This window comes from Peromyscus maniculatus, chromosome 21, assembly GCF_049852395.1.
Source record: "Peromyscus maniculatus bairdii isolate BWxNUB_F1_BW_parent chromosome 21, HU_Pman_BW_mat_3.1, whole genome shotgun sequence".
NCBI classification, from domain to species: domain Eukaryota; kingdom Metazoa; phylum Chordata; class Mammalia; order Rodentia; family Cricetidae; genus Peromyscus; species Peromyscus maniculatus.
The window spans coordinates 55,132,192-55,144,534 of NC_134872.1; the positions used below are offsets into that span (position 1 = coordinate 55,132,192).

The 12,343-nt window shown below is 37.1% G+C and overlaps 1 protein-coding gene across 1 annotated transcript; it reads left to right on the plus strand.

Moving 5' to 3' along the window:
* The first annotated feature begins 7,521 nt into the window (after positions 1–7,521).
* Positions 7,522–10,677, plus strand: LOC102904989 (phosphoglycerate kinase 2). The gene is given in 5 exon segments (XM_076557874.1): positions 7,522–9,026; positions 9,028–9,151; positions 9,154–9,413; positions 9,416–9,519; positions 9,521–10,677. Coding segments are annotated over 5 exon segments (1,251 nt in total). The 5' UTR covers positions 7,522–8,732; the 3' UTR covers positions 9,990–10,677.
* The last annotated feature ends 1,666 nt before the right edge of the window (positions 10,678–12,343 follow it).

The following is a 12,343-nucleotide window of genomic DNA, read 5'->3' on the forward strand; positions in this document are numbered from 1 at the left end:
ATAAAACATTTTAAGCATTTTAAGTTTTTGCTTTTTAAAAGTAGATTCAACAACCTACCCTTTTATCCTGTCATATCTATATCCTATCGCCTTTTTTTCTTTAGAAAGATATTGCCTATGACCAAGAATAATTTATAACCAATCTCTAAACAAAGACAAATATACATAAGCCATTTTTTTTTAATGTGGGCATAGTTCTAGGCTACTTTCTGCTGATAGGGGGCAATGGTAGTCTTATGGGGATCCTGAGAAAATTTGAGACAATGGTCAAGTTCTGGGAAGAGCAGCTAAAACCTTTCTTGATAGGTACTATCTGTTAAGGTTCTGGAGGTCTGGCTTGATCAAATCAGATCCATCTTAACCTGGAACAAATACGTAGCTTCTTGCCTCCTATGGAAACAAAAAGAGAACCTCCTTTCTTTTTTTTGTGGGTTGTAGTCTGATTGTTCTTTTTTTATATCTAGAATCCACTTATGAGTGAGTATATACCATGACTGTCTTTCTGGGTTTGGGAGAACCTCCTTTCTAAAGCAACATATCCTTAGACATAAATTTTGAAATCGAGATACCTCTAAAATATACATATTGATTTAACTCAGCAGCTTTTACAATCTGCAGTTAAAATTCCCTAAGGCAATATAATCCAGACTTTCTGTGTAATTTCCATCTTTAAGTGGCTTATTTTTTTATATTAATTTTACTGTCTCTTTAAAGACTTTATTTTTTTAATTATTTCTTTATTTAACAGTCTATTCCCCTTTTCTTTTTTTTTTTTTTTTTTTTTGGTTTTTCGAGACAGGGTTTCTCTGTGTAGCTTTGCGCCTTTCCTGGAACTCACTTGGTAGCCCAGGCTGGCCTCGAACTCACAAAGATCCACCTGCCTCTGCCTCCCGAGTGCTGGGATTAAAGGCGTGCGCCACCACCGCCCGGCGTCCTACATACATTTTTACACACATTGTAAATCATTTAAAGTCTTATTCCATCTGAGCCTGACTTATTGGGAATCTATTGCTTTGAACTTCAGCATTACTAGGACCGAAATGGCCGCTTTGGCTGCTGGCTTTGCCCACCTTGGCCTTCCAACATGGTAGAACTATGTTTACCACCAGCTTTGGGGTAACCATGATCACCACCTGACTCTTGTAGGCAGTGGGTCCATGCCTCCATCCAGGAGCATGTAGCCCAAAAATCCATTAAACATTGTGCTGCATAGCTTGCAGACACCACTGTGTACAATAGCAGGAATCTGCATTATGCATTCAACCCATATGCTGCTGTGAACCCACCATACTGTAGCTCAAGCCCACAGGCTGCAGCTGGCCTGAGAGAGACAACTAGGAAGCTGTTTTTAGCTCCATTTTAGAATCTCTTTTTTTTAATTACTCAGGTTTTAGGTGGAAACTCTTGCCCCACATTTTGGTGCCATTTGTAGCTGAAAGTTTTTCTGTGTCCCACCTGGCCCATGGTCAGGACAGATCTCTCACCCACAGTCCCACAGTCTTTCAGGTCCAAGTAAAGACATGGAGGCTTATATTAATTAAAACTGCTCAGCCATTAGCTCAGGCTTACCACTGACTAACTCTTACACTTAAACTCAGCCCATTTTTGTTAATCTATATGTTGCCACATGTTCTTTAGCTTTACCTTTGTACCATTACATGCTTCTCCCTAGATGGTGGGCTGGTGTCTCCTCACTCAATCTTCCTCTTTTCAGAATTCTCTTTGTCTGATTATCCTGCCTATACTTCCTGCCTGGGTACTGGCCAATCGGCATTTTATTAAGCCAGTGTACAAAAACATTATCTCATAGCAAGACATGAACAAACATCTCAAATAAAATGAAGATAATAGTGCCTGAATGATGTCTAGTGTGTGTGTGTGTGTGTGTGTGTGTGTGTATACATATCTAGTATATGTATATATATGTATATGTATATATTGCAAAATGATGAAGACAATTCAGAATTTGAAAACTATATTCAGGAGGAGAAAGAAATATTAAAGGTAAATCCAGCTGAAAGAAAGGTGGAATTGAAAAAAGTAACCAAAGTTCAAGGGAAGGTGAAGTAGATGAATGGAATAGATGGTAGACTTAAAGCAAAATCAAAAGAACTGGGCCATTCAAGTAAACACTTTAAAACATTAAACAGGTACACATAGGAAAGCAACATGCAAAAGTGTGGTGTGCCATGGAAACATCAAATCTTGAACTTTTAGGCATAGAAAAAGGAGACTATTTTATTCTCCTTCAGCTATTCAGATAGTTTTGCTGGGAACAATCATCTAGGTTGGCATTCATGGTCTTTTGGAATGTGAAATACATTGCTCCAGGCTCTTCTGGTTTTTACAGTTTCCACTGAGAAATCAGCTGTTAATCTGATGAGCTTTCTTTTATATTGACCTGTGGATTTATTTTGCTGTCCACTTTCTTGCTCTCAAAAAACAAATAAATAAAATCCCTTCAGAACAAGCTCTTTTTTTATAGATGACCTTATACTTAACACATAGGAAACTTCATACTGAGTATATGTTTAGGTCACTTTGATGAAGACCTAAATCTCCTGTTTTTCTGAAACTCGACTTAACACATAGGAAACTTCATACTGAGTATATGTTTAGGTCACTTTGATGAAGACCTAAATCTCCTGTTTTTCTGAAACTCGAGGCACTGTTTTGAAAATACTTTCTACTAGAAAAATGATCAAGCCCCCAGTGTGTTTATATTTTAATTAAGTCTTTTATTAAAGCATCAACAATAACAATTGATTAATAATAATGAAAATAAAAAGTTATGTACATTTTTTAAAATGTGCTACTGGAATAAGGGCATAGATGAACACTAACCTAATAATAAAGAAGTGATTTTAATATCCCACTTTCTCTAATAGAAAAGTAATACAAAAAAAATAGCAACATCATAATTAAATGGCATCAAATATCAAGTAGACCTAATGGATTTCTGTAAAATATTTTACTAAACACAAAAATATACACATTTTACTTAGCTTCTCTACAATGAACAACACCTTGAGACACAAAGCAAATTTTAACAGATTCAGACAAACTGAAATGACTTCATGTATTTTATATAACACGTGCATAACAAGATTAAATTTAACAGAAAGCAATGCTCTAGTAATTATATAAACTCATGTATATTAAATAACACAATATTGTGCTATTCCTAATGATATTCCACTATACTCATAGATTGATGCCTAGGCTAAAGATTATCAGAGAGGATTTATCCAACAACTGATGGAAACAGATGCAGACCCACAGCCAACATTCGGCTAAGATCAGTGACTCCTGTGGAGGAAGGGAATGAAGGATTGCAGTAGCTAGAGTGTTCAAGGACACCACCAGAAAACCAAGAGAATCCATTAACCTGGGCTCATTGGCGCTCATAGAGACTGAACTGCCAACCCTTATAAACCCTCAGCACATATGTTACAGTTGTGTAGTTTGTTCTTCTTGTGGGATTCCTAACAGTGGGAGCAGTGCCTGCCTCTGACTCTTTTGCCTGCTTTTCTGACCATTTCCCCTCTATCAGATCATCTCATCTAGTCCTAATGCAAAGGTAGGTGTCTAGATTTACTGCAGCTTGATATGCCATGTTTGGTTGATATCCATGAGAAATCTGCCCTCTTCTAGAGTGAAATAGAGGAGTAGTGGATATTGGGGCAGAAGAGAGGTGGGGAAAGGACTGGGAGGAGATGAAGAAGGAGCAGCAGTGCTCAGGATGTAAAAATTAATAATAAAAAAATTAGGAACAGAAACTTCACTGAAAAACTTAATCTACAAAACGGGTATTACCTAAAACAGAAACCAGGTAAAGTAGCAGCAGCAAGCAGAAGAGGAGGAAGAAGAGGGGAAAGACAAACAGAAGAAGAGAGAGGGAGGGAGAAAGTGAAAGGAAAGTAGAATAATATTAACGATATGGATGATTATAATTCTGGCCAATATCCCTAATACAAATAGAGGGAAATAACCTCAATAAATACTTGCAAACTGAATGTGGGCAAATATAAAAAAAAGTCATCCACCTGGATCAAGTTGAAATCATTTAGGAGATTCACAGGAGGTTCAATACTTAAGCCAATAAATACAATAAATCATATACATGACAAAAAACATACAATCTTCTCAATAGATGAGGGAAAGGCCTTTGACAAAATCCAACATTGTTGTGTGATAAACTTTTTTATACATTGGGAAGATGTGTTGCTCTCATTCTTAATAAAAAGCTGACTGGCTGATGGTTAAGCAGTATTTTTGTGGCAGAGAGTATACTGGAGTCATGAGGATCTTCCATGAGATGCAGAGCAAGCAGAATGGGATGTAGGTACCTGAGATAAATAATCCTCAGGGCAGCACATAGATTAATAAAATTGGATTAATTTAAGTTATTAGAGCTAGCTAAAAATCAGCCTAAGCTATCAACCAAGCACTTATAATTAATAATAAGTCTCTATGTGGTTATTTGGCAACTGGCTGGTGAAACAGAAAAGTCTGCCTACATATGGCATCCAAAGTAGGTGCCATACATCCACATACGCCCCGAAAAGAGCTTTTTTAAAAAAGGTCCTAAACAAACAAAAGTAGAGCCAAACATGGCTTACTTGTCTTTTGTCTCTCATGCCAACTGCAGTACAGAGATACATCTCCCAGCTGTTGCCTTCTGGCTTGAGCTACCAGTGTGAGTGCTGCTAAAGAGAGCTCCCCCAGAACACTGTGAACTAAAATGCATGGTGAATTTAAGTTTTGCTCATGCAGACAGAAAAGATTACAGATATACTGTAAGGAAATATCCAGACAGGAAAAAAAACTCTAAGTGGTTTACAGTGTGTTTAAAAATGTACATAGGCTTGGGAGAGAAAAGGGAAATGGTATAGACAGTCATAAAAATAGTTTAAAGATAATAAAGTAAAGTCTTTTAAAAAAGAATAAAGTACTATAAAGGAAAAAGCCATGCAAAGATAGAAAATACACAGGGAGTCAGAATCCTATATGCTATTGTGTTGTCTTTAAAATTTTTTGACTACTGATAAAGAAGCAATAGCTGTTAAGAGATATTTGATTATGAAAGCTGCCAGATCGAACCAAGTTATATATTTGAAAAATATCTTGATTTCAAAATGGAAGTCAGAGATATGTTGCTTTGGGAAAGAGGTTATGCTTTTATTTCCACAGGAAATGAGAGGCTGTGGATTCATTCCAGGTTGATATGGATCAGGTTTGATAGTGGCAGATCCCCCTGAAAATTCTCACTACATACATAAAGAAATAAACCTAGAAAAACTACAAAACAGGTAAGATAGACTTTACCTGCTCAAATAAAACAAAAAAATCATCTTTGGATAACTTATGTAAAACACACAGTCTATACTGCAATAATACAGACATGTATATTACATTTAAAATTTTATGTATTTTCAGGACAAGGGGACCAAACACCAATGGAAATAGATGACCCAGGTGATCCAGCATCTCAAAATGCCTCTGTTACAGTCTTCTCAGAATTCTTCTTCTCAAACAGCCTCAAGGTTGCTTGCTGAGATGGTCCAACCTCACCAATTACTCTAGTCAAGACTTAACAATTATCCTGATTTTATCAAGCTTTCCTCAAAGATATTATCACCCACCAATAACAGAAAGTAGTCTAAAAAATAATGCTTACATTTCCAAGAGAAGGGGTGTGGGTGGGTTGTGATAATTTAATGTATTATGGATGTTTGTCACTGTTTATGAGGGTTGGTTACAAGTTGTTGTTGGTCACAGTCAGAGAAAATGCTAAACAAAGAGTTAAATTCAAAGATCTCATTCTAAAGGAAAAAAGGAATGATAAAAAATACAGTAAATTATTGAATATACTTTAATCCAAAAATCAAATATTAACCTCAAAATATTTTACATTGTTATAGATTTTGGTTTATTGTTAGAAATATAAAGTTATTTTGGCTATACTATAATTTGCTAAAATTAAAAATGCAGGTAACAGTTAGTCATCTATAATAATCAAACTTGTATTTATATTAGAATGTTTTCAAGGTTAAACAGATATATTTAGGTAGATGGTCTTCAAACTCTTCAAAGATCTACAGAATATGGCATTCAGGATGTTTAATAACCTAAGGCTACACATGACAGTGAGACATGTCTACTCCAAATAATACAAATTTTCTTCAAAAGAGAAGAGCATGATGGGCATCAAAGAACCTCCATATGGATTTTGCTTTCTTTATGGCAAAAACTAGCCATTTGGGCAAAGAAATGGCCCTTGCCTCAATTGCTGACAGTGTACATTCTAAGCTGGACCAATAGGATGTACAAAACGGTAGCTGCGAAGCTTTGCCAAGACATGGTAGGAAAGTCCTTCAAGTCCCTGCATCTCAAAAATGTCTGTCAGTTTACTAGGCCTTTGGCCAAAGTTGAATGCCCAGTGTTACAGAAGAACCTAGAATGTCTGACCAGGCAGCCAATGCTTTCTGTCCTTTCTTAATTTTGGATGTTGCTTGCTCTGTACTTCCTGTTTACTCAGGAATAATATATCATTCTCAGGTCTTTGATGGGGTTGAAGACTAGATACTTATAGTTACAGTTCTCCCTAATCATGGTAAAAAGTAAATTAGATATGAAACTCTGGACTCTTCAGGAGAAGACAGCTGATGGAGTATTTTCTCTATTTTGCCAAATACAAAAGGACTGGATATTGTAACTATAATTATTAATTGATAATGTTTTGTTGTATATAATTTTACTCTTAAAGTAAAATCCTTCCTTTTTAATTAGACAAAATGGTTGAAGCGCTGTCGAATAATCCTTCTGTAGATTGTGAAAATGTGTTGCTCTCATTGTTGATAAAAGACTGACTGGCTGATGGCTAGACAGTATTTTTGGGGTAGAGAGAATGCTGGGGAGAAGAAGAGCAGAGTCTGAGGAGTCATGAGGAGATGCCATGAGACACAGAACAGGCAGCATGGGAAGTACGTAAAATGAGGTAAACTAGCCTCAGGGCAGCACATCGATTGATAAAAATAGGTTAATTTAAGTTATAAGAGCTAGCTAAAAAATGAGCCTAAGCTCAAATTATTACTATTTTTGATTATATTATATATAAGATGCGATAAATCCCAGCATAAAAAAGAAACTACCAACATTTTAGAAAAGTAGGAAGCAAAGTTATCTTACAAATATTAGTAGCTTTTCCATACAGACATAACAAACATACTGAGAAAGAGATCATGGGAAGAGGAAAAACTCTCATTCACAGTAGCCTCAAAAAGTAAAGAAAATTCAGCCGGGCGGTGGTGGCGCACGCCTTTAATCCCAGCACTCGGGAGGCAGAGCCAGGTGGATCTCTGTGAGTTCGAGGCCAGCCTGGTCTACCAAGTGAGTTCCAGGAAAGGCGCAAAGCTACACAGAGAAACCCTGTCTCGAAAAACCAAAAAAAAAAAAAAAAAAAAAAAAAAAAAAAAAAAAAAAAAAAAAAAAAAGATTTAAAAAAAAAAAAAAAAAAAGTAAAGAAAATTCTAGGAGAAAACTAAGGAAGTGAAAGACCTTGACAATGAAAGCTTGACATCTTTAGAAGAGATGGGGGAAGACACTGGAATGTGGGAACACCTCCCCCACACAAACTTTTGCGGTTTTGTAGAAATAATATTGTGAAACTGGTCAACCTACTTAAAATTACTTACAGATTTAAAGCAATCCTATATGACAGTGATCATAGAAACAGAAAAATGAAGCTCCAAAAATTCATTTGGAAGCTCTGATATTCTCAGACAGCTCAAAAAATTCTGAACAAAAAGAGCAACCTGGAGAGATATCATAGTAGTTTCACCACTCAACCAACCTTATAAATATGCTTTTGCTTTTTTTTTTTTTTTTTACTCTTTTTTTATTTTTGGTAGAAAATTTCAACTCAAAAATATTTGATTTCTAAATCACACAGGGAATAAACCAAAGAAAGAAGAAAGAAAGAAAAAGGACAATATCATAACTCATGAATCCTGACAGATATGTGATGTTCTCTTTGCTAGTATCCTGTGCTAGTCTCCTGCAGGAGGCAGCAAGCATTCTTTCACCAATGTCTAAAAATAAATAAATAATTTAAGAACCCTATGCTAAGAGAAGTACATGATTCCCACACAAAGCAACAATATATCACAATACCTAACATCAAGTTCAGCCAAAATATTCATTAAGGACAGAAGACACATCTTATGTTACCTTGAATTAAAGAAAATTGCTTTCAAATTTTCATCATTTGCATTGCTGAGGATTTTATTCAGTAATATAAATGGAGGTTGGCTGTGGGGAAGAGTTATGTAATTTTTGGTAATCTCATGGTTTACTATGCTTTTTATTTTCTTAAAAATAAAATAGATTTGAAAGAGGATATAGAAACAAGAACCAGCAGGAAAAAGTCTAGCCCTCTGGCATTTTTTATTTGAAAGCTTTTTAGTTACCCATCTTTAGTGTTCAGCTCTCATTTTTACTGTTTAGCATTTTAGGATGGCAGTTTGAGTCTGTACCTGCCATAACTTTCCAAACCAAGATAGACAAGATCAAGACCAATCACAGAGCTGGATTTCCTTTCAAAGTCTATCACTGGTGGTTTGGCAGGACCTTGGAACTACTAATAGATGGGATCAAGACTCAAGAATTAAAAATCTCCACTGAGTCAGCCTCCTAGCAGTAGTAAAGAGGTTATTCATCATACCATTAAGATGTCTCATTCTAGTAAGTTGACTCTGGACGAAGCAGACCTTAAGGGGAAAAGGGTCATTAGAAGAGTAGACTTTAACATTCCCATGAAGAACAACCAAATCACAAACAGCCAGAGAATCAAGGCTGCCATCCCAAGCATCAAGCATTGTCTGGAAAAGGGAGCCAAGTCTGCAGTTCTCATGAGTTACCTTGGCCAGCTTGATAGTGTCTCTAAGCCAGACAAATATTCCTTAGTTCCTATTACTGCTGAGCTCAAATCCAGGTTGGGAAAGGATGTTTTGTTCCTAAAGGATGTGTGGGCTCTGAAGTAGAGAAAAGTCCTGCCACCCAGATAATGGGTCTGTCATCCTTTTGGAGAAACTGTGCTTCCACGTAGAGGAAGAAGTCAAGGGTCAGGATCCTGCTGGAAAAAAGATCACTAAGCTGCTAAAGTAGAAGCCTTCAGAGCATCACTCTCAAAACTCAGTGATGTCTATGTCAACAATGCTTTTGGCATCCCACACAGGGCCCACATTTCCATGGTAGGAGTAAATTTGCCACAGAAGCCATATGGGTTCCTCATGAAGAAGGAACTAGATTACTTTGCCAAGGTTTTAGAAAACCCAGAGAAACTCTTCCTGGCTATCCTTGGTTGAGTCAAACTGAAAGCCAAGATCCAACCCATCAAACACATGTTAGACAAGTACTATACAAAGTCAAATTCATGATTGTTGAGGGTGGGATGCCTTACACCTTCCTGAAGAAACTCAAGAACATGGATATTGGTGCTTCCTTTTTTGAAGAAGAGAGCCAAAATTGTCAAAGATAACATGGCCAAAGCAGAAAAGAATGGTGTAAAAGTTACCTTACCTGTTGACTTTGTACCTGCTGACAAGTTTGATGAGCATGCAAAAGTTGGACAAGCCACTCTAGAATCTGGCATACCATCTGGCTGGATAAGTTTGGACTGTGTTCCTGAGAGCATTAAAAACAATGCTCAAATTGTGACCGAGGCAAAGCTTATTATTTGGAATGGACCTATGGGGGTGTTTGAATGGGATGCCTTTGCTAAGGGAACAAAAGCCCTCATGAATGAAGTTGTAAAGGCCACCTCCAAAGGCTGTGTCACCATTATAGGGGATGGAGATACTGCTACTTGCTGTGCCAAATGGGACACTGAAAACAAGGTCAGCCATGTGAGCACTGGAGGTGGGGCAAGTCTCGAGCTGCTGGAAGGTAAAGTCCTTCCTGGGGTGGAGGCCCTGAGCAACATGTAATTGTCAAAGTGCTCTTGTTTCCTATTTCCAGTATGGAGTGCTGAATGCAACTTTGTGCTTTCACATCTGAAGTTAACTTTGGTTAATGTCTACTCTGTATCAAGCCTCAGGTAATGAGCAAGCAGTGCACCATCTGTACAACATGAGAACATCTTGCTAATTCTGTCATGCATTTGTTATTCTCTTCAAGATCTCTTCAGAACTTGCCACTGTACTTCATAAAGAGGAAACATTCTCATGTCACCTATTAAAGAAATGAGGAGTGTAAGTTGAATATGTTGTCTTTACTCTAGTTCAACGTGACTATTTCTCTCTGAATGTGGGAAATTATGAACAATCTGCTATAGGGGAAGGATATGGTAAAAGTCATTATGTCACTATACAAATGTAACTAATTAGATCTCTACTAACATTTTTTTCAAAGTAAGGAAAAGTAGTACTTAGTAATCCCAGTAATTTTCTTTTTAGAAAAGGAAAAAGTAAAATCTACTGATATGTCCACTAATGAGGAAGCTCAAAATCAGTTTCAGGGCATGGACAAAAATTTACTTGAGAAAGCAAACAATAATTAGTAATATATGACAAGTGTATTCATACAGTTGGTTTATGAAATGAAAATATGCATATTTCATTTTAAAAGCAATAAAATGTGTAAGAGCCAAAAATACTTATTTGTTAGATTTCCTCCTCCTCCTCTTCCTCTCCCTTTTCCTCCTCCTTCTTTTTCTAAATCTGGATGCAAAGAACAGGAAGTTTTTTTCCCAGTTTTAACTGTGTACATCTGATAAAGCACTTGGAGGCAGAACTGGGAAGTGTGAAGGTCTAAATACTGTTTCCATGTCTCTCCCTCGGGGTTTTATCACAGGAATTCATTTTCTTGCTGATCCAGAACCCCCATTCTGGCACTGCTTCCTAGGATGTTTTCAGTGGTGGACTCCCACTCTTAGAATGTGTTGTTATCTCTTTGCTGTTTTCTCTTGTTTCAATATTAAGGCAGTGGGTTCCCCCTATTCTCAACTGTCTCCCACATCTAAGCAGTGTGTTTGCATTGTACCTCTTCGTAGAGCAGATATCAACTTCCATGTTCTTACATCCTCTAGAAAACATCACAATCTGGTTTTGCTGTTTTTTTTTTTTAAATTTTTGATTGTTAACAAATTTTTAATATCCTAAACTGGACAGCTGCATATTGTATTATGGGGGGTGGGTCTTTAAAGAATATAACCAGAGATTTTAAATCTGAAAGAATGTTTCTTCTTCAACTGTTGCTCACAATAAATTTCATGAGTGCCATTACTTCACTCAAGAGATAGGCATCATATTAGTCCAAACTGTAGCTCACCATTAGTACATTTTATTTCCACAGTCTCCACTAAACTGTTTCCTATCATGGTCCTTAAGGCATGGGCTAAGTCAATTTTCCCATATGGAAACAGATTATTGATACACTCAGATATTTATATCCTTTTTTATTTCTTGCTTAACACCTAAGTCCTCCTCCACACCTTTATTCTTCTTCAGTAGCAATCTAAACCACTTGGCTGTGTTAATTTAATTGGGTCATCTTTTTCTGTGTTTTTTCACCTTTTAAGTTGTTTTAATTCGACAGACTAATTATGCTAGCCAGACTTCCCTTCACCGTGACATAGATCAGAAACAATGGAAAAGGAAGACGGGTGTATATAGGCACACAGTTTTGGAGGATTTGATCTAGTCAGCTTGGGATGGCCGAGCAGAAGTGGTTCACCTTGTTGAAGGTGTGGGCTCTTTTCCTTCCATTTGTTTTGTTCACTTTTGATGTGCTGGATCCTGTGTTTTTCTTATTATCTTTTAGAAAGGTGTTTGTTTTCCATGAATGACAAAAAGGAAGTGAATCCAGATAGGGGGGAACTGGGAGGAATAGAGTGGGGGGAGGGTGTTAGGAGGGGGACCTTAATCAGGTTATATTATGTGTAATCAGATTTCTAAACAGTCTTATTAAATAAGAAACACAGAGCCAAGTACAGAGGTGCAAGCCGTAGAGATCAGAGCAATAGCAGCCAACTAATCTTAGCTTACCACCTCGCCAAGGCTTCCCAAGAGAACCTCTTCCTGTCTAACCTGTGCCTTTATTGCCTTTCTGTTCTGCCTTCTCATTGTCTCTAATTCCAGCCACATAACTTCCTCATCACTGCCTGTCTGTACAGACCTCCAGATCTCTATATTTGGTACTGGGATTAAAGGCCTGTGTCACAACATTTGGCTGTGTCCTTGAATGCAAAAAAACTCTGACTGCCATGTGATCGGATTAACAACATGTGCTACTACCACCTGACTTTGGTTCATGGCCATGACCTCTGATCTCCAGGCATACT